This window comes from Pteropus medius, unplaced genomic scaffold (genome assembly GCF_902729225.1).
Source record: "Pteropus medius unplaced genomic scaffold, Ma_sr-lr_union100, whole genome shotgun sequence".
In the NCBI taxonomy this organism is placed as follows: Eukaryota; Metazoa; Chordata; class Mammalia; order Chiroptera; family Pteropodidae; genus Pteropus; species Pteropus medius.
In genome coordinates this window covers 1,002,294-1,025,465 of record NW_024345916.1, presented here as the reverse complement: position 1 = coordinate 1,025,465, position 23,172 = coordinate 1,002,294, and the positions used below count along the sequence as shown (strand labels likewise).

Genomic DNA, 23,172 nt, shown 5'->3' with positions numbered 1-23,172 from the left:
AAGGAAGAAAAAAATAATTTTAGTGGCAAGAATCCATTACAGAAGGAATTAGGAAGAAGCTATTACTAGGTTTAGGGTAATTTAGAAATATGAAAATTTCAAACTTCCTCCATGCCTTAAAAATCTTTCCCAGAACTTATCATATCTTTTAAATTCTATTTTTTTGGTAGCTTTCATGAGGTATACTAAGGGTTTTAACTGGCTTTTCTAAAAGAGAAATTCATTGCATTAAAATCACAGTTGACACAGCTTTTTAAGAAAGACAGAGTGCTAAAAAAGCATTTTAAATATTAATTTATTTGTGTTTTTCCAGTCAAGACTGTATGAACTATGAATGAACTACCCAGTATTTAGATACAAGAATAAAAAGAACAAGCAAAAGATGTATACAATATGTTTTTTTAATCTGAAAAGAAAATCAGTACATATACATGTTTGCTAAAGAGTGGTAAAAACTGAATGTTATGTATTATGGAATCAGTATATCAAATTTTACTTTGATAGCCAGTGATTCTTACAGTTAATTCTGGAAAAAAAAAAAAAAAAAAAAAAGGTTATGCAGAAACAAGAATACAAAATGCCCCTTTCTGAACCCATTTGATAAAACTGATTTCATATTGAGCTTATTGATAATATTCAGTTTCACTGTGCAAATTATACATGTGGTCATTAATGGTGGTTTGGTGAAGTGAAATCCATTTCTCTTAGGATAGTTCAACATAATAACCCAAATATAAAAAAGTTATTAAAGACTCACAGAGATAAACCAGTACCTAGGGAACATAATTCACCCATGTACATAATAGTTTTATAACGTTTTTAAACAAAATCGTAGTCGAAGATAGTGATAACATTGCATACTCAGTGCATTACTTCATGTAGTGCATTCCTATGGCTCATCTGAGTTTAAAAGCATGTAACTGCCACACTTCTAATGAATGGGCTTCTGACATACACAAGTCTGTCCAATTCTTTAAAAATCTAAAAATCTTCTTAAGATCTGGAGCTGACATGTAAGGACTTTGTGTTTTAATACCCCAAACGTTGGGAAGAATAGTCATGAAACACAGTAACCACCCTTTGGTAAGCAAGATGGGTATATTTTTGTTACATAACCACAAAGAACCCTCAAAGCAACTCAAATACTGCAGATAGAGAGGGGCACATTTATTATTTGGCCAAAGAAAATATAAATGGCTTTCCTGGAGTCAAATGTACCCCAAGATATATACAAAGGATGAGTATAACTGTGACAGCTAAAGAAATTTGCCACTGTGTAATAAATGCTATTTTGCAATGACGCTGTACATTTTGATAACAGACTATGATTTGTTTCCCACCATCATGGGGCACAAGAAAATCAATCTCAAGACAATCTTGTTAGCACAGGACAAGTGATGACTCCAGTTTTAAACAAGATTCTTCATTGAAGCAAAAGATAGAGCCATAAAAGTCAAATTAGCTCACTTCAAATGGTTTACAGCCCAGGATGAATCAGGTTACACTGATTTAAGCCCAATTTAATTTAGGCAGTTTTTTAACCACAAGAATAAGGTCGTTCTTAGTACATATTAATAATTAAATCAACATATACACAAATAGCAATATCCTATATAATATTAAACTTTTTAACAACTTGTTCTCAATTATTTTATAATTTGTTGCTTTGTTTAAAAAAAAAAAAAGCTGAACTTTAAGTTACAATGTACTTTGTATTTCTAAGTGTGTTAATGATTTCCTTGAAGCAGGTACAGTCCTCCGGATTCTAAGAGCCAAATTCAACTGTATCTTCTGTTATCTGTTTAAATTCATAATTGCCTCTGCCATCCATGTGGAGGTAGTACTATGGGAAAGAAGGGAGAGAAAAAAGGAGAGAAAAAAATCATTGACTAAGAGAATTTCCTTTTTGTCAGGAATTTATGTAGAGGTTATTATACAAATGATCTAAATTATTATTTAGAGCTACTAAAACCTTTAAAAGTTTATACACAGAAATGCATAAAGTTCTCCAAGGTAAAGGCTAAATGAAGACATATGTTCATTTTGAAAAGAGCAACAATATAATTCTGCTTGGAATGGATATAGTGCTTTCCCTCCTAAGAATTAAAATATCAGACTTCCTCATTATTTTAAAGGAACCAAATCTATAAGTACACCTACAATTAGAATGCTCCTATAACTTCAGAACCAAGGATCTGATATACCACCAAGTGCAACCCAGTTTAGTAGGGTCGTTTTTAATACTTCCTTATCTGGTTTCCTAGATCAGCTCGAAACCTCTACCTTAAGGCTTTTTGTCTATTTTTGGATTTAGCAGAGGGAGAATCAAGAGCTATAGTGCGCCTACATACCTCATTCTATGAAGACACTTAGGACAGCTGTTACAAAGCCTTCTGTTTTTATTTAGTGCCTTTTTATTTACAAAAAAGCTTTGTTTTCTATTTTTCTACTGTTATTTCTTAGCTATTCTGGCTACTAACATTGCTATTCTTCCTATTATTTGGCTACTTGTTTATACCTCTAGAAGAAGAGAGCGAAAACCCAAGTCCTCTCACTGTCCTATGACTATAATATTTATGAACTTTGAGGAAATACAAAGGTTTGGATATATTTTAAACTATTTGATTTCTAGTTATTCAATTTCTCATTCAATTCATGAGAAATGAGCAGATTATAACATGCCATAAGATAAAAACTATATTTAAAAGTCACACAGCTCTATAGAATTTCATTATATTTTATTAAATATTTTCATATAGGCTACCTCTTTGATCCTCATGGTAATCTATGAGACAGGCTGACAAGGATGAAAAACTTTATTATACAAAGGTAGCAACTGATGCCAGACATAGTGGTCTGAATGCAAGTTTCTTAACTTTGAGTCCTATGCTCTTTTTTTATCATTTGTACACTATTGCCTAAACCATAAGTTCTAAAGGGTAAACATAGTACTCTGTATCCTTCAGACGGTGAGCCCAGTACATGGCAAAAAAGGTGCCTGATCAGGTGTGAATTTTATGAGAGAAGATAAAATTGTTCTAACTTTTCTCAAATCCTTTCTTTTACCTAAGATTTCTGTATCATTTAGGAAGGAAAAAAGGAGGAGAAGAAGGAAGGAAAGAGGGAACAGAAAAGGAAAAAGAAAAGAATATAAAATGAAATAAACTGGGTTTCTTTTTAGAGTTTGATCACTTTACAGTAAGAGTAGAAAAGAACTGTTATACTGAGAATGGCACTGCTGGAATGGCAGAATAAATAAAATATCTGTACCAGTGTAAACCTCACTGTAATAACTTTGTAAATCATCCTGACTACCTAATGAATTCTATTTTACTGCTGCGCAATGGTAAACACAGCTGACGTTATTCAATTTCTTCCTTATAGTTCTGATCACTCGAAATGTCCCTAAACTTTTTGCCATCTAATCCTTCGTCTCTTTCTCCTTCTGCCAATACAGCAGAAGATAAGAAGATAAGATAAGAAGATAAGAAAAATATTGCTTAGTCATAGTTGTGATAAGAGTATGCAAATTTTAGTCAATTATTATACGACAGTCATTTATAAAACCGGAGAACCACTAACTGGTTCTCTAATATCTCTTATATAACCTAGGGATTGTTTATATGTACTAAAGCTTTCAAAACTAACAACTACAATGATATCTAAGAAAATCCTATTTCATTTTATAAAACTGAAATAGAATCACCTTTTTTCCTTAAGGTACATGTATCTAAGGGAATATACACCAAGAAATCTAAAAGCATAATCAGCTGAATTCATATATTTAAATAAATTTTCACTGTATCGTTCAATGTAAGAAATACAAACCTCATGGTGTTTCCAAAGAGACTTCCTGTGTGACACAGTGAAGAGGGTGATACCGACCTAATACAAAGAAAATGATTTAGATTGCTATAAATAACACAGAATACAAATCAAACCACTCTACGTATTTTAAGCTTTAAGATGACTATCTTCAGTAGCTATAGTTAAAATTAATGTCAAAGAGAAAAAATTACAACTGATGACAAATGTTCAAGGTAATACAAAATACAGGCCATCAACTACATAATAAAAACTAATGGGTATCAACAAAGTTCTTTAAGAAAAATAAAACTAAACTAACAGGTACTATTGCTGTGTATTATTTTGTTTGGGGCAAAAAATATATATCCTAGTACATTTTCCATCTTACTGTGAAAAATATGTAAAAAAAAGTATAAAGATGATAAAAACAGCAAAAGGTCAAAATCAAGAAAATTAAATCAAAACAGTACTGTCTACAGCCAATTTGTTTTTCAAATACAGGGTGATAATCCTTTATTGGAAACCTTGTTTTGGAATCTGTCTTAGAACTCAGATTTTAGAAAAGTAGTATTTACCACACCCCCAGAGGGTTCTGGGGCAGAATTCTATAATTAAACACATGAATGTTTCTGCAGCAACACATGGGGACACTGACACTGAGTTAATATAACACTCTTTGCTAAAGTGAGATATCATCCTTTAACAGTAACTTTGTTACTTAGTAACTTAGAATCTCCTCTTTGGATAGATATTTGGTGAGTCACAGAATAAAACAAGAAGGGGCACATGGACCTTTAAACTGAGGACTTGGCATACTTACCTCTCGACAATGACTGTAAATGTAGCCTTCCACGTCCACACTAACTGCACTTGTGCATTCATCTAAAATGGCAAACTGGGGTTTATGATAAAATAATCTTGCCATCTGAGGAATAAACAGAAATATATTATAAATATATTTTGTATAATCACATGCAGAAATAAGCTAAAATAAATTAAGTATGCATTTACAGTCATAAAGCAAGTATAAAAATTATTCTAACTCAAAAAATCTATTTCCCAGAAACAAAAACAATATATAAACCTCATTGTTTTTATTATCTTGCCGAACAAAGGGGAAAATGTAATAAAATGTTAAAAGTAAAAAAAACCTTTTAGGACTGATATGAGATGAAGTTGAGTTTCAAACTAATATTAAAGAAAGTTCTCTAAACAAGATTAAAGGGCACATGTTTTAACCAAATCTTAGAATTCAGACTTGTAGATGGCACAAGTGCAAAAACGTGTCTATTTCTTTGTTGATTAAGTAATGCCCATTAAGTTGCCAATTAATATCCCCATCAAACTTTTTGAGTGTACCTGGTTTCATATTCCTGTGGTCAGTACTGAGTGTGTCCATTTTTTTTAAAGCATTTGCTAATTTTATAAGTAAAAACTAACATCCAGATTGTTAAAGCTTACATTTCTTTGATTAGCAGAAATACTGAACATTTTCTTAGGTTTATTTTCCACATGTATTTTATTTTCTGGGAATTATGTATCTTGATCCTTTGTCTAACAGATATTCCATTTTGTCATCTGCCACTAACAATGATCTCCACATTGCAAAACCAATGCACACTCTTCTATCCTTACCCAATTCACCTCCTCTGCAACATTCAACTCAGATGACCACTCCCTGCTCTTTAAGTGACAGTGAAACTGGGTCTTAAGTTTCCTCCCACTTCCTAAGCTGCTTTCTCAGCTTCTTTTCCAGCATTTTCTCTTCCATCTGACCACTAAATGTTGAGGTTCCTCAGGGTTAATGCCTAGGTCCTCTTCTCTTTTTCCTATATTGCATCTCATTGAATCTCACGATTTCAAATCTCATGATCTACACCTGCAAACTCCCAGTACATATCTTTCATCTATATTTCTCTTCTAATTTTCAGATTGATATGTAAGAATTTCTATTTGATTTGTCTACTTGGATACCTCATGGGACTCTCAGACTTAAAAATCTAAAACTCATATAGATTTTCTAGATTTTCCCCTTAAAATCCATTCATCTACCCTCCCAATCATAAACATTTCAGAAAATGACACTATCAAACAGTTGTTCAACCTAGAAAGCCATGAGTCCTTCTCTATCATTCCCCTCTCCTCCTCCCTTTCACTCCCTCCATCCCCTCATTTTTAGTCCATTTCAAGTCCTGTTGAGTTTAAAATCCACTCACTTTTTCCCCATCTCCATAATCATGCTTTTTTTCCCACAACATAGTCATCTCCTGCCTGGATGACCACAAATAGCTTTCTACTTCCTCTTTTACTCCGCTCCAATCCATTCTCCATGTAACCAGAGAAGATCTTAGAAATATAAATTACAAAATTTCACTCTTCTGCTTAAAATCTTTCAACAACTTCCCATTTCACTTAAAATAAAACTCAAACTCTTTACCATGGCCTACAAGGCCCTGCACAATCTTATTCCTGCTCGCTCTCTACCCTCCACATTCTAGCCAATATCGCCTCCTCTTAACTACTAGGACACAAGGTCAAGTATATCAGGGAGGACAAGACAGTTGCCCGGCGCAAAGTTAATTAAGAGAAATGGCTATCTGAAGGCATTCTACACATGCCCCCTGTGTTCCCATGGAGCTCGCTGCATGTCGTCATCACACTTCTCACATCATGCGTCTCTCCCTCCACTATGCTATCAGGTACTTGATACTACAAGACTGTAAAGTGAATGAGTACATGAACACTGCAGTCATACTACCTGAGCTTGACAAGCCAACACCCTCACCCCTACATGCTTTAATTTTTACTAGCTGTCCTTGCTTGACAAGCTACTTAACTGTTTAATTTCCCCTGTCCAATGGGACTTCATAGTTCTTATCTCACAGGACTGTTGTGAGAATTAAATGAGAAAATCTGTGTAAAGTGCTTAGCATAATACCTATTAAGTACTCAATAAAAATTAGCTGTCATTTAACTGAAATAATAGCTTCTCTTTTTTAAGCAGGAGATAAGTTATTCTGCTGAGAGTGGTAGAGTAGAAAATGGGGTAAAAGCCTGAGATTGGAGTTTTTAAATGATTATCATGAAAAATGAAAGAGAGGGGGAAAAATAAGTAACATGATTGCCAAGCCATGCTACAAGCCCCTGTAAGACTGGAAACCATGAAAGTGTGCTGGCACCAATCCATATCATTCTGATTTTTTCAGCTGTGCTCAGAAGCCTACGCACAGAAATGCCAAGGCAAACAACTGCTCTTGATTGGGGTTTAAGTAATATGAGAAAACAAAAAGTGGGAAAGGAAGTTAAGTGGAAGGGATAATTTGTTCATTCCTTTAAGAAATACCTCCGGAATACCTCCTATGTGCCAGGCCCCATGCCAGGTCCTGGATTATTAAGTCTGTACTAGACAGGAAAGGAGGTAGAGTCAGAAGAGGATATATCAACTGTAAGAAAAAGATTGATCAATTGTAAGAATATTGAACAATATTCAAGAAATCTCACTGAGTTTGAAGACAACAGCTGCCAATTAGGTAAAAGAGAAAGAATTATAAAAATGGTTTAAAAAGACACTAAAAATTTTATGACAGTGGTATTTCTGGTAAGGGGGTTTTGTTCCTTCTTTATAATTTTATACATATTCCAACTTTTCTATCACATATATTTTTTTCATAATTCACAAAAAGAACTCCATGACTAAATAGGAAGAGTTGTGAAAGACAACTATCAGTCAGAGAAATATGATATACTAAATTATGATATTAGATAGAACCACCTTGGCTGATGATGGCTGGGACCAAATGAGTGCAATGGAGGGAAATATCACTTGAGATCTCACCGGACAATGAGAGAAGAGAACTGGATAGACAGCCCACATGCACACCGAAGGCTATAAAGTACTGACTGGTTAAGAGCAACAATTCTGGTGTCAGACCCACCTGCACTTGAAGCTCAGTTCTGCCTCTCATTAGCTGTATGGCATTAGTAACCTGATTGAGCTTGCCAAGTCTTTCCCTTGTCTATACCTTGCTTTACAAGGCTGCTAGGAGAATTAAATAGGATCTGCCATTCAAAACCAACTTTTTCCCATCTTTATACCAGTGCATTTCCTTTGTAGCTATAAGACTGCCTTGTATTACAGTTAGTTGAGAATATTTGGATCTTCTAACTAGAAGATCCAAATTATATCATCATTGAATTTGTTTTTTTCACTGTTAAAATAATGGAATAATCATCTTATCTCTCTACATTTAGACTGAAGGAGCATTTTTCAAGGCGCTTTTAGAAATCTGTCACCAGACCTCCTTTTATTCAATAGTATTATTCCATTCTCTCAAATTCAAATCCTAGCTCTGCTTACCCAAAAGTTCCTTTGGTTCACCAGTTTTACACAAACCCTCACTCTTGTAAGTTCTCTAATTTGGATGGTTAGACCTTTCAAGTCTGTTCTTCCTAAAAATTAGTTTTTAATATTGATAAATTCTTGTAATTTATGAAAACTGTCTTCACTTCCCTTAACTTTTTACTTTGAAAACTTTTAATCAAAAAAAAAAGAAAGAACAGTAAAATGAACACACATAATCTTCACCCAACTTCATCAACATTAATATTGGTTGTATTATCCTCTTCTCTCTCCCCACAAACCCTTTGAAAGTAGCAAAACAATATGCTCTCTTTTAAACTTTACGTTTAATTCTCCAAACACTGGCCTATACAGAACACACACCGTCAATGGCTTGGTCAAGCAGCAGGGCCACAGGAGAGCTTTCTCTCACTCCCAAACAACTCTATCATAGTTCATATGGTTTTACAGGATTCTTTCCCCTACAACCTTACTCTTCCAAGATATCTTCTCATTCCTGAAGACCTTGAATTTCTTATCTTCAAATAAAAATTATCCGACTTGTACCTTTATACCCCACACACAGAATTCCTTAGTTATGAATTTTTTTTTATTTATCTAAGTTGCTATTGTGTCCACTTGTGACTCTTAGCCTTCCATTTTCTTTGAAATCAAAGTATAAAATTTAAATTTGTTCTCTTGACTTGCAGTTCTTTCTATAGCGATCCCCTAAATTGATTCAAGAAATGCCCAATCATTTCAAATTCTCACTCATTCAGCTCAGTTTCCATTTTGAGTATGGCTGACATCTTTCTTTTGTTTATGATTTATTCTTCACTCTAGATTAATCTTATATTAACAGTTCTAATCAGAAAAATCACAATATTAGGTTTACATCAAGTTCATATAAAATGGGTATTATTTAGGGAAAAACAAAACATGCAAAATTAGGGAGTAGGAGGCAACAAAATGGTAGAATATAACCTGAAGATAATGAATAAGCAATTCTGCAATAAGCCGCTTCTTTTACTCTTTCCTTGGCTACAGTTTTCTCTAATTTCCATAAGGTTAATATTCTGGAAAGAAAAATCCTTCTGGATCTGCTCAAACTATGGTATGTACAGTTAGAAAATAACTCTTTAAAAGTTATTCCTCTTAACAGAGTACTCACTCCTAATATGTAGAGTTTTATAGTCATGTTTGATAAGGAATAAGTTTAGTCAATCATAAAATTAAAATAGTTCCTTTCAAATGCTTTTTTATAGTAGAAAAAATTTTAAATTCTAAATAATTCTAGGAACTAGATACTAATCCCTGAAACAAGGATACATATAATGGTAAGAGGAAAGGGCAAGAACAGAATAAAGAATAAAATGATAATAAAATTAAAACTGATCATCTCTAATATCAGAGAGAAAAGCCTTAGTAAGACAAAGAGATGTCTATAGGGAAAAGACATAGAAAGAGATCTCAAAACCCAATCGAGATTACCATATATCCCAGGACCATGCGGTACAAAGTTTCCCCAACTTTTACAAAAATGTAGTAATGGTATATAATTGGATGTGCAGCTTTTCCTTTCACAGGAAAATTTATAAATTTTTCCGAATTCCAAAATTTACATGCAAGTTATACACTTTCAAGCACCTTTATTATCATTTAAACTAATCTATACAAAAACCATTACTAATTGAAAAGATTAAAATAAAACTGTGTGCCTTGATTAATCAACCAGTTGCACTGTTGTGCAATGTCTTCACAATATACTTACTGCCATTCTTTGCTTCTCTCCACCACTGAGTACATCCATCCAATCCTGAACACTGTCCCAGCCTCCTTCACGTTCAAGGATATGACTCAACTGGACATTATCTAAGTATTCCTTCAGTACCTTTTAGCAAAATGATTAAAGGTGAAATCAAGCTTAAAATAAACCAACATTCTCTATCTTACTTTTTTTTTTTACAATAGAATCACTATAAGTCTATTGCCAATATCATTTAAAGAGGCACATTTCACAAAAGAATGTGGCACGAAGGTAGCCCCAAATCCTTTACTTCCTATCTATATTAAATCTAACAAAATATATCTAGTAGCTTAAAGAGAATAACACTATTATGTGTAATTAAAGGACAAGGGCAATGAGAGAACAATCATTTAAAGACAAGGTTAAATACTCATCAAGTCATATTTAAGCAAAGTGGTTCATATCTTAACGTATCTTAGAAATTATAATTAATGACAAGGCTTTAGGAGGCTTTTACAGGTTAGGATAAACTACTTAACTGATTAAGAAAAAGAATCTTAAACAGTATTTTCAGCAGGTCTCGAATATAAATATTTACTTACAAGGTCAGATATCCCCTTCCTTTTCTGATCTTCTCTTCCATCTGGATATATCACTTGGTCTCGAAGTGTTCCAAGAGTCATATAAGGTCTCTGATAGTAGGAGAGCAAAAATCATCACAAGTGAATTCTTAAACAATAAGAATAGCTTTATATTAAAGATTACAAAATAACTCAAGAAAGGTCTTACTTGAGGAACATAAAATAACTTTCCTCTCTCAGGTTTAGTTAGACGTCCTCCAAAAAGAGGCCATAACTATTGGATAAAAAAAAAAAGAGGTGTAAAAGAGCAGTTGTAGATTCCACGATGTAGTAGGTCACATGGCAAAATAAGACTGTAAAATTTTGAGGCTAATTTGTACTTACTTCACCAAGAACACGGAAAAGTGAACTCTTCCCACAGCCATTTGGACCACAAATTAGAACATTGGCCCCAGAGCGAACCTGAAAGGAAACCGGTCTATGAATTAATTAAATAGAATGAATATATATGCAATGAACATTTACTGAGAGTTCTCTGCTAATGACTAGCTTTCTGTTTTGTCTATAAATGTGATATGAGGTAGAAGCAGTGGATGGTATGGTTGAAGGGACCCTTTGTTTTTGTTTACTTTCAAATTTTACTCACTTTTTAAAAATTTAACCCATTTCCCGTTTGCCTTAAGAATACTCATTACCACTGCTTGCAGGTGCAGCGTTTACCCCGAGATAACTCATGGATTACAGTCCTAACCTTATCCCCAAAGTTTGCCACAAAATATCTCGCTTTTATTATTATTTTTACATTGCACCAGTATATCAATGTCTTTGGAAACAAATGACATCATTCTATTTACAGTATTGTTTTTAGTAGTAGTACTTCCATTTACAAAATACAGTAATTCTTGATCACTGAAAATATCAAATCCTGGAAAATGTAGCATTCCTAGGCATGATGTTAAATTAATGCTGGCAGAGAGCTGCAAATCTTTTTCTAAACAAGAAGAGTTAAAAATCATTATTGATATTATCAACTTCATCTCAGTCAGAATACAAAGAGCTAAAGCTTAAAAAATTTGAGAATTCTTGAAAACACTAAATATGTGTGTATCCATAATTTTCTTTTAAAAATGGAATCGTACTATATATGTCCTACATTTGTTATTGATTAACAATATATAACATATATTCTTCTAGGTCAGTGTATTCAGATTCCTCTCATTCTTTTTTTTTAATGTTTGCAGTGTATTCCATAGTAAGGACGCACCATAATTTATTTAAATACTCTCCTTTTGTTAAATATTAATTCATCTGCATTTTGTTTTGCTCTTAGCTAATTCTGAGTCAGTGAGCAAATTTATGCACTAGTGAGAAATGTTTCTATAGATCAGATTCTTTGGAAATTATAAGTGTTGGATCAAAGTATATATACATTATATTTACACATGCTACCAAACTGCTCTGCAACAATAGAGTTAAATGATAAATAGTAAAAAGAGTGGCTAAGTTCTAAACTTATGATCTTACATGTTAATCAATCCTGTGAAGACTACGAAAACCTGGAGTTATAACCTAGCTCACGTTACACAGCAATGTACACAACAGGAAAGAAGGACAACAATGAGATATGAGTTATCCTAGCTGTTGGGACCAGCCTTTGACAATTTTTTAACTGTCAAGCCTGAGGTTCCTATTATTTAATTCAGTGAATATTTACTGAATTCTCAGCATCAGGTTCTGTTCTAGGCAATGGAGTTACATTAGAATAAGAGAACAAAAAACCCCCAAACCAAAAAAAGCCCCAAACTCTCTCCTTACAATTTTACATTCTAGTGGGAAAGACATACAATAAGGAATAAGCATAATAAATTACCCAATTAAATAATATGTCTGAAAATATGTGTTACAGAGAAAAAACAGATCAGGGTAAGGAAACTTGGGAGTGGGTGGGGGAGGTCACACTTCTAAGGTGGTCAGGCCAGGCAAATGGGCAAAACTTTGAGAGGAGGAGTGAATTAGGAGTTTATCTGGAAGAAGATTATTCCAGCCCCACCCTATCCATAAAAAAGCATATTCAAAGGCACTGAAGCAGGAATGTACCTGTTCAATTCGAAAAAAAAAAAAGAAGAAGAAGGGAGGCTGATTTGGCAAGAGGAAATAAGGAGAGAAGAGAAGTAGGAAATGAGCTCAGAGAGGTAAGTGGGAGCGGTTAGAGTAGCGGCAGGCGAATTCTACATTGTAAGCCACTGAAAAGACTTTGGCTTCTACTCTGATGAAATGGAGAACCATCTGCATTATGCACAATGGCCAAAAAATGAAAGTAACCCAAGAGGATAAATGTATAAACAAAATATGGCATATACATACAATGGAACATTATTCAGCCTTAAAAAGGAATGAAATTCTGATACAGGCTACAACTTGGATGAACCTTGAAGACATTATGCTAAGTGAAATAAGCCAGACAAAAAAGGGCCAATATTGCATGATTCCACTTATATGAGGTAGTTAGAGTAGTCATATCCCCAGAGACAGAAAGTAGAACAGGTTACTAGAGGCTGGGGAAGGAGGGAAATGCATTGTTTAATGGGTACAGAGTTTCCGTCTGTTATGATGAAAAAGTTCTGGAGATGGAGGATGCTGATGGTCACATGACATCGTAAATGTACTTAATGCTGATGAATTGTATACTAAAAAATGGTTAGAAGGGTTAAATTTTGTGTTATGTATATTTTACCACAATAAAAGAGAAAAAATGAACCTCTATAAAAAGGCTGAGAATTACCCTAACTGGCTTACCACATAGTTGATCTATAATAAAATTTCACACCTTATGCACATCAATGTTAGAGCATAAACTCTTCTAAATGACTTTTCTAGATGAATGAACTGTCCCTTTTTCTGAGAAATTATTTTAAAGACTCATTTAGATGACTTCTGTATGAGCAATTATCTATTTCTTTTTCCTGTAAAACTGAATATAATGAATATTCCTGATAATGCAAGATTCTATATAATAATTTTACTTTACTGTAAGTGATGTCCTTAGGTGCTCCTACAGTTCAGAACTGTTAATTAAATGGTTCCACACTACTATGCTTTATTTGAGTAATGTCAGCAATATAATTTTTTCTGCCCCTAACTGCCCATTGTGACACTGGTATCCAATATTTCTCCACACTATTTGTTGCAATATGCCAGGAAACACCCAAACCAAGTTTGTAATGATGTGTAAAAATAATAACTAGACTCATGGACATCTTTAGGTACTCTCCTATGCTCAAATGTTTTAAATCCAACATTAACTTTTCTTTACTCTATGGCTTTTGAGAATGTTGGACAAAACTTACGATTATGACATTAGTCATGGTAAGCCAGTAATGATTTTTCCATATTAAAGATTTATAAAAATGTATTTTTTTACGGGTTGAATTAAGATTAAAAACCAAGAGTAACTTTCACTGATAAACTGAGTTCTGTATCATTGAGGTTCCTAGATTGGTTTAATGGAGCAGTGAATGCTTTGAGCCACCACATTTTTACCAGTTATTTACCCAGAAATAACACTTCTTGATAAATCCTACTTCCTATGAATTTACCATAATAAATTAAAAAAACTACACATATATATGATTTAAGTAAAAGAGAAATTATATAAAAGAATGCTGTTTATGAAGATTTATAGGCTTCTTATACACTACAAATATGCCTTTACTAAAAAGGTAAAAATTGGAATAAGTTACAAAGTACTATTTTAACATCCACATTATATATAACCTACAAGTTGTTATCTATTAGGGTCTCTTCAGTCTACATTTAGATAAATATGCCTGTGCTGGAGAGTTTACATAGGAATAAGGTATAAAATCGCCTATCTCAAATAAGCTTATATTATTTGGTTATTATGTAACCTGAGAAAAACTAATCATAAAATATGAAACATTTGTTTTTGGTGGCCAAGTCTGTTTTACCATGCCTCTATCTAGGAGAAAGGAATCCTTTTTTTCAAGTAAGCCAGATGGGTAGAAAATTGGAGGTTACAAAGAACTGAAAGATGTTTGTTAAATAAAGGAAGGCTATGTTAAAGAAAAACAAAACAAAACAAAACAAAACAAAGACAGAATAAATGAGAAAAGCCAAGTCTAACTTAAAATACCTTAAGTGAAAAAGAGACAGAAGAGGAATTCATTACAGTAGACCAAAAGGACAGAAGTCAAAACACAGCTCCCAGTGGAGGAGGAAACAAAACAAGATAAACAACAGGTGGTATGGAATATGATCACAAAGTAAAAGGCATAACTGGGTACTCAAATAAGACTTTCCAAATGAAACCAAAATAAGAGCAAAAAATCAAGAGCCTTTCTGAAATTATAAAAGTGAAGTTATAGGCTCTAGCTAGAAGTATATTAAATTCAAACATAAGGGCTTTAAAGGGAAGGGCTTTTGGACTGAAAAGAAAGCAAGAGCTTTAATGTGGTAACATTATAACAAAGTGAGTAAATAATATCACAGACCAGAACCATAATCTTATCTACTCCATGTAGCTGTACATACAGATCCCAAATCCCTTCTCATTATGTTTAAGCCATGTGTGTATCTGTATTGTTGGTGTAATCTATTTCTGCATAAAGACAGAGTGAAGAAAGTGGAAAAAAGGACCAAGAGGATTCTTCAATGGAGAAGTCTCATGGCACTTTTTACCCTTGAGTTGAGGCTTAAACAAAGGAGCTACTAGAAATGTAACAAAGATAGGATTCTGATCTGTTTTATTTATGAAATCAAGCCTGATGGGTGGCTACCTACTGTGTTAAGGGAGTACACCAAACTAACTGAAGTATCTGTAATATTATAGTCATTCAACATTTACCAACTATATTTACATTTTCTCTACTTCGTCTCATGTTTCTTGGCTTTAAAATGAATATAATATACAATACTCATTGTTGACTAAGTTCAAAGTACTGTGCATAACTGTTTTCATTTACAGTTCCTTAAAAAGTAGAAATGTATTTAAATAAATATACATTACTGAATAGAAAAATTGAAGACTTATCAAAGATTCTAACAATTTAAAAATAAATCCAATAATTATATATCTTATTTTATAAACTATCAGACAACATTCTTTCTATGAAAGCAGCTGAAAAGAATCCTATATATAAAACAAATTACAGAGGCCATATACACAGGCATAGAGAGAGGAATTCTAGAGCTGTGCTGTCCACTAGTCACGTGTGGCTACTTAAAATCAAATTTATTAAAATTAAATAAAACTTAAAATTCAGTTTCTCAGTTGCACTAGCAATGGATTTGCAAAATATTTTTTGATATTAATACTTGAAACTTTAAAATCCTTTCAAATAAGAAAAATAAGATTTCTAAGTATTTAAACACTTTTTAAAGCAATTTTGTGAATTCAGAGACTAAGTTAAGCCTTAAAATTATTTTGATTCTTCAAACACCCATTTTTCATTTCACATCTTGAAGATGAATTAAGCTATTATACAATCATTTAAAAACTTACTTCAAAATTAAGGTCTCGGATCAAGATATCTCCATTTGGCGTTGCTAAAGGAACATGATCAAATCTACAGAAGAAATTAATAAAAAGAGGATAATTTTATATCAAACACAAAGCAAAGGCAGCTAAAAGAAAAGGGTACTATGTAGTTTAACAAATGTTTATGGAGCTAAAAAACCTTTTTCGATACGTACTTTATAATGTTATCAGCACTGATGATTTCTCCAGCACCAGGTATCAAGGGAATGACTTGTGCTCCTTCAATACCTTAAATGGAAAATAAATATTAAAGCATTATATTATGTCAGCAAAAACTATGTGACTTAATATGTTTATATTTACCCTTTTCCTGTTGCGAGACCATTGTGCGTTCATATTTTCCATGATTTAAATCCTTTAGTACTTGCATCAATTCTGAAATCCGAGCAGTAAAACTGAAATTTTAAAAAAAGTCATATCAAATCTCCAAAGGCCAGCATGTCTTTCATATTTATTATTTTATTTATTTGAGATGAAATTGACATATGACATTGTGGAAGTTTATATCTTTTATATTATACAAATCTAACTGAAGTTTCTAAAATTATAATTTAGTTTAAATGAAATAACTTAAAAGAATTTTCATCAACATAAAGTATTAGTGATAGTATGCATGTTTTACTATAATGTTTCAGCAGGAGAGCAGAAATGTGGGGATCAGGGAAAAGGTTTCAAAAGATTCCCACCTCAACAGATACTTACTTCTTTAATAGGTAAGTTAAGAAGGTTGTTTGCCACTAGAATTTTAAAGAAGTTTCTAGTAGCTACTACAAAAGAAATAGTAGTAGTGCATTCTTTAGACCCAGGAGGTATGGACTCTGAGTTCCCACTGGACTGAGCTATAAGGCGTTGTATAAAAACAGCCTCCTATGTGAGGAAGGTTTATAATATATATATATATATATATATATATATTGAGATAACATATATATATTATCTCAAATGAATGCTACCTCCTTGCAAATGTGAAAGAATGTGGAAGATTTCTCTTTCATATTCTTAAGAGGGGAAAAGATGAAGTGTTATTAATATTATATGGAACTCACTGTGACAAGAGACAGAAATTGAAACTAATGAAAAGAAGTTGAGGCACATAGAAAAGACATTATGGTCAAAGAGAAAGCACTCTACATCAGAGAAGCGAAACAGGATTTTTCCGTGAATAACAAGGAACAATCTCATAAAGGAACAGAAGCACCCCATATGCCATGAACTATAAAGGCACAAAGCTATTAACAAATAGGAAGGATTTTAGCATTTTCAAGTGAAAGAGACTCCACACAGTAGTTTACAACTTCTTCCATCTTGCCGTTAAGACCTTCTCTGTCATAGGAGAGAAGAAGGAATAAAGAAGAAGAAATATGCAGAGACAAATCACAGGCCTGAAAAAGATCTTAATTTCTCCAGATGACTTTTTTACATTATATTGTTGTTCATACCGTACCAAGCTTTTTATACTAGAGCTTTAAATACTAAAATATTAAATTCCACTTTATGGTCTAAGAACAATTTTAATAGATAATATGACCACATTTACAACTGTACCTACAGATACTACAAGGTAACTTTTCATTTTTTTCCATTAAAATCAACTTCATGTTTGTTCATCTTTTGCTGGGTTGCCAGTACCAAAGATCTAAGAAAAAATGTATGGTGGGAAACAAAAAGTTCAAATAAGAAGATTCTAGTCATTAAGTTAATTTTCTGTGAATTAAGAAGAACTGTCATGATTCAACAATTCCCAATTTACTGAATACCACTGTCCATGGAGCAGACAGCTTGAGAACCACTAATCTAGTTAAAGCTCAAAACAATTATCTCAAGGAAACATGAACAGTTCGCTATAAGGAAAATAACCTTCCTTAACTCTTTATCAAAACCGGCTTCTAGAATTAGTAGCATCAGTTGTCACTGATCTTAACCTCAACTGGGCACAATCACTAAAGGTTGTGTTTTTAAAAAATTGTTCTCTGCAATTGCTCATTATTACGAATCTTACTTACCCAGCCAATCTAGTCATTTCACGGCCAGCCAAAACTATTCGACCCAGAGCTTGAGACATTCGCAAAAGCATCCTTCCACTTTGGTAGTAATCCTTAAACAGAAAAAAATATATTAATTTTCACTTATATTTCTAAGATTAAAAACTAGGTTTTATTTAATTTTATATCTGAATTTCAATTGTTATTATTAATACTACTTTACCTCCATAAGTTCTGAATGCGTACTCTTGACATGTCGAGGATGAGATAAATCTAAGAAAGGATGACTGACAACTAGGTAACCAACAACAGTGGCAAGATCTGAAACAAAACAGTTAAGAATTAAAATATGAACAATACTTTACTTTTTCCACAAATCTCATTCCACCATCTCTTTTAAAGCATACTTACATTTGGCAATTATGCTATCAATGAAGCCCATAGAAAACCGAAACAAAATGAAAGTATGTAGGTGTTCCACCTGGCAGAAAGCAAGAACAAAAAAATATATATTTTCTATGTATTAAAAAATGAATCTATCATGATAATAAAAGAAAATGTACATTTATTCAACAGATATTTACTGAGTGCATATGATTTCTGATTATACTGTACATCACATTTCATAGAGCACAATGCTGATCACAGAGCAGGTACTAAACACTTCATGAAACCATTTTTATAGCAATAGAATGGAAATTACATAAAAAATGTTAATGTGGTGTCCCTTGCATGTACAATGACAATGCAGTCATAATACTATCAGGTATGTATATGCTAAAACTGATCAATAATCAAAACAAAAAGAACAGAAGGATGAGCTAATTTAGGTGAAACGCTAGCAGTCTAGATTGGCACTCAATACTTTGCTTTAGTCGGAGATACCTGGTCTATGCTTTCTCTAAGAATTACATTACACTCAATCTGAACTATGTGCTAATGTAAATTAATGCCACACAGCCCAAGTCTGTAGCTGTAATCTGAGCATGTATTATATCAAAATTAGAAATCTAAAAGTGTTTTTTATTTTATATTTTAATGTTCTCAACTTTTCCATCTATCAGATTATCCAAAGTCTTGCATGATTTGGCACTGGGCTCTATCTTAAACCTCATCTGCATCTACTTTGTTCCATCTCACTGACTTCCAGAAATGCTAGTTCCTCAAACATGTTCCTGCCTTAAGGCTTTTTTTTTGGCTGTGCCCTCTGCCAGGAATAGTCTTCCTAGGTATGTATATTTTATGACTAACCTCCACTTGATGTGGGTTTCTTATAAAATGCCACCTCCCCAAGAAAGATCTTCTTGCCATCCTAGCTAAAAATAGGTAGGCAACAGCTCTCATCATACTCTACCACTTTATTCCATTTTATTTTTGGTTATAAAATTCATTACCATCTGAAATCATATAAAATATCCAATTGTTTATATGTTTGTCCCCACCACTAAAATGGGGGGTTCCTAAGAACAAGGTACCTTGCTCTTACTATCTTCTGCAAAAGAACAATGGCTGGAACTTTTATCCAGTGAATTCCATGTGTCATATGCTGTGCTCAGTGCTGGAGAATAGAACAATGAATAGAACACACAAGGCTCCTTAGCTCATGGAGTTTACATTCTAATGAAAGAGACAAACTATTAAGCAAACAAGAAAATTATAAATTGCAATATATGCTTTTAAGGAAACAAATCATTAAAATGGAAAATAACTAGTAAAGGCTGTTTCAGACAGACCAATCAGAGAAGACAAGGCCTCAGATGTTAACTTTTGGGCTGAAATCTAAAGATAAGTATAAGCAAGCCATGTGAAGAGTGAGGGGTGTGAAATGCAGTCTCCTGGAAAATTACCTTAAATATATTTTAGTGATCACTATCAAAGTTCAGTCATGCTAAATATAAATAAAGCAAAAATTCAATTTATGAAATAATTTAAAATAACAACCACTTTAATCTTTTTAAATCATTTCAAATATATTTTTAAGTTCACCAGCTTCCACTAAAGTGTAAACTCCATAAAGGTAGAATTTTGAGATTAGATTCACCACTGTTATCACACTAGCACCTAGAACAAACACACAGGCACCTAGATGGTACCCAACATCTTTTGAATGAATAAAATTACTTGAATTGAAGTTTTCCAGGTGGCAAGTAAATAAAAACTGAAGTACAGTTTTCACAAGAAACAATGTTTATATTCTAATTCAAGAGTCAGCAAACTATGACTCACAGTCCGAATCCAGCTTGCTATTTATTTTTGTAAATAAAATTTTATCAGAACATAGCCACAGACATTCAGTTATATATAGTATATGGCTACATTTGAGTGGTAGAGTTGAATAGTTACAATAGAAACCATACAGCCTCAAAAGCCTAAACTATATATGTACTACCTTGCCCTTTACAGAAAGTTTGCTGACCTCTAATCTAAATAATCTTCACAGTATTTTCATGAATGTTATAGGAACAAATTTTCTATAGAAATCACTAAATTAATCACTAAATAAGACTCCTATCTATATAATAATATACTGACATTTTAATAAATCTATCAATTTTTATAACTAAGCAACAATATACTGATAAGATAGTTTTATTCTCATATTATTTTATGAAAACACATTATAAAAATCTTTTATAGCTATTTAAAAATAAATACCTTAAAAAGTAAAGATATATATTTATATTTTTGCCTAGGCCAAAATAAAAAAAAATCTTTTTATAAATATGTGAGACTCAAACATGTTGTCTTACCAGCTTCTGGAAGACTGTGTAGATTGTCTGTTTTTCTCTTTTGTTCCCATTGTAAAAGGCAACTTCTTCACTATTAAAAAAATAATTTAGCAATTAATTTTAATGTTACCTAAGCCTGTAAAATAACTGAAATACAGTATTTGATGACTGAATATCTGCATTTAAATAAATAGTTTGTGATTAAGACCTTACCAGGTACGTCTCAATCCATGGTCAGTACTTGAGACTCTGTGCCTAGTTCAGAGCACAGGAATACATATCTGATTGGATCACAGACTAGACTACAACTATATGATGCATGTGCCATAGGTAGCCTGGCTGAAATGTGCTGGGCTAATTCTTAGAAATTTAAATAAAACAATAAAAAATAAGAAGGAAGTTGCCATGATACATAGGGAAGCAGGGCTGGGACAGCCATCATAGACTACAAATTAAATACAGTAGAAGGAGGAGTAGAAAACAAAAGCTAGATAATAGCGATGCCATGACATACAGCCTCTGAAAAAGAGAAAACCAAACTAAGTCCTGACAGCTTCTCAGTGCCAACTCTCAGGAGGCCTAGATGCATAGTCACTTTTATTCTTAGAACCCCACCATGTCTTCACAACTTCAGTTTTCCTGAACTGGTTTGAATGCGTCCACAAGGGCCATAAGGATCTTGACTAGAAATAAATGGGCATTTTTATAAATAAAGAAAGGTTCAGTGTAGTTATGTAAATTTGTTAAAGTCATACAGGTAGCAAGTCAAGCAGCTGAGATTATAACTCACATATGATACCAAAGTCTAGTCTTTTCACTCTGTTCAGTATGATATAAATCTCCCATCAAAGTACCTATTACAGAAAAGTAAAAATTTACATAGGAGTCCAGAAGGCACTGTTAAAACAGCCTTCAATAAACACTTAATATTTATTTAAAGTCTCTTTTCTCCCTTTAAACTCTGTGAATTTTATAGTCTACTCCAAAATGTACTTGTATTTTTTTTTTCATCATAAAAGCGAGGCAGTTCCTACTTCAATTCCTTTAAATAAAATTAACTTTTCATAAAGATGCATCATCATCATCATATTTGACCTGTGTTTCATGGCTCCCTTGACACAATGATACAGAGCACCGAGGTATCAGAATCCCAGTTTAAGAAACACAATTCTTCACCTATACTTCCTTCTATCTCTTCTGCACATTTAAGCCTATGGAGGAAGATGAGGCGAGAATTCTACTTCCCCACTCTAGAACGTGAAAGGACAAAACATCCTATAGTACTGATGGCTGCCTATCCAACATCTATCTCTTCCTTGTTCTTTTCCCAAGAGAACTCTGATTTTCTTAAAGTTATCTATCCTTTTCTGTGTATCCAAATGGTTTAGAATGGCCTCAAGCCCATCCACAGGGGATGAGTTTCAAATGGTCTAAGCCAATCATTTTGCTATATATTGTTTTAGTCACGAGGGAGTGATAATTTTGGCCAATGAGAAATGCAGGAAAGTTGGCTGCAGGGCTTCTGGGAAAGTTTCCTTGCTCTCTTAAAGACAGCAGAAGAGATGGCCCATTTTTATTTCTGGACTTTTTGCAGGGGAGGAGGGCTGGTGAGATTTGGAACTGCTTTTAACAACTTGTGATTACAAGAAGACAGCCTGAGGAAAGGGGTAACATACAAAGGAGGGCAGTGACAAGAGAAAAACAAAGAAGATCCAGAGCCTTGATCATGCTGGAACTACTTTATCCTAAGAGTTCATATGTGAAGTAGTAAATATCCCTATTGTTGGAGCCCTCTGAGTCAGGTTTTCTGTGTCTTGCAATAGAGAGAATTCTAACTGAGACCATCTTTCACTCGCTTGGCAAATCACCTCTCAACTCAACTGTCAAATCCCTCTGTTTCCCTAGAATACAAAACCTAATTTAAAATTAGTACCATTGTAGCAATTCAAAGACATTAAGGAGGAGGAAATTGTTAAAAGAGTAATTTCCTAAGTAATTTTGTAAATACCTCTAGGGTAGTAAATAAATATCAGGACCCTCGAAATGACTTAAGATTGACATCAACATATGAGGAAATTTATTAAGCATCTGCTACATACCAAAAACTATGCTGGAAGCTTTATATATATTTAATGGTTAATCCTCACAATAACCCTATGTTATCTAACTATTATAAACAAAAGTGAGGCTAAAAATAACTTGCCAAAAGTCATAGAATATATAATTGATAAGTAGAGGACGTAGATTTTGAAATTAGGCTGGCTCGAAAGCACAGTACTTTTTTCTCCTATTTTGGGTTTTTAAACTGTCTGGAAAATAGGTAGAGACACATATAGTGAGACTGAATTACTGAGTATTCTAAACATAGTCTCAAATAAAAATATTTTAGGATAATGGAATGAAATTTTAAGTATTATAAGTAAATCTGAA

The 23,172-nt window shown here is 33.1% G+C and overlaps 1 protein-coding gene across 1 annotated transcript in view; it reads right to left on the bottom strand.

Annotated features, from left to right (window-relative positions):
• Window positions 1–1,644: 1,644 nt before the first annotated feature.
• ABCD3 (ATP binding cassette subfamily D member 3) overlaps window positions 1,645–23,172 on the bottom strand; it is a 64,330-nt gene continuing 42,802 nt past the window's right edge. The window contains exons 10-23 of the mRNA XM_039874806.1: window positions 20,764–20,833; window positions 18,425–18,494; window positions 18,237–18,334; window positions 18,035–18,126; window positions 16,335–16,426; window positions 16,187–16,259; window positions 15,996–16,059; window positions 10,859–10,936; window positions 10,683–10,748; window positions 10,496–10,585; window positions 9,918–10,037; window positions 4,628–4,732; window positions 3,829–3,885; window positions 1,645–1,843 (exon numbers count right to left, since the gene is read on the bottom strand). Of these exons, the coding sequence (XP_039730740.1) occupies window positions 1,766–1,843; window positions 3,829–3,885; window positions 4,628–4,732; window positions 9,918–10,037; window positions 10,496–10,585; window positions 10,683–10,748; window positions 10,859–10,936; window positions 15,996–16,059; window positions 16,187–16,259; window positions 16,335–16,426; window positions 18,035–18,126; window positions 18,237–18,334; window positions 18,425–18,494; window positions 20,764–20,833 (1,153 nt within the window). The 3' untranslated portion in view covers window positions 1,645–1,765. The remainder of the gene's footprint in view (window positions 1,844–3,828; window positions 3,886–4,627; window positions 4,733–9,917; window positions 10,038–10,495; window positions 10,586–10,682; window positions 10,749–10,858; window positions 10,937–15,995; window positions 16,060–16,186; window positions 16,260–16,334; window positions 16,427–18,034; window positions 18,127–18,236; window positions 18,335–18,424; window positions 18,495–20,763; window positions 20,834–23,172) is intronic.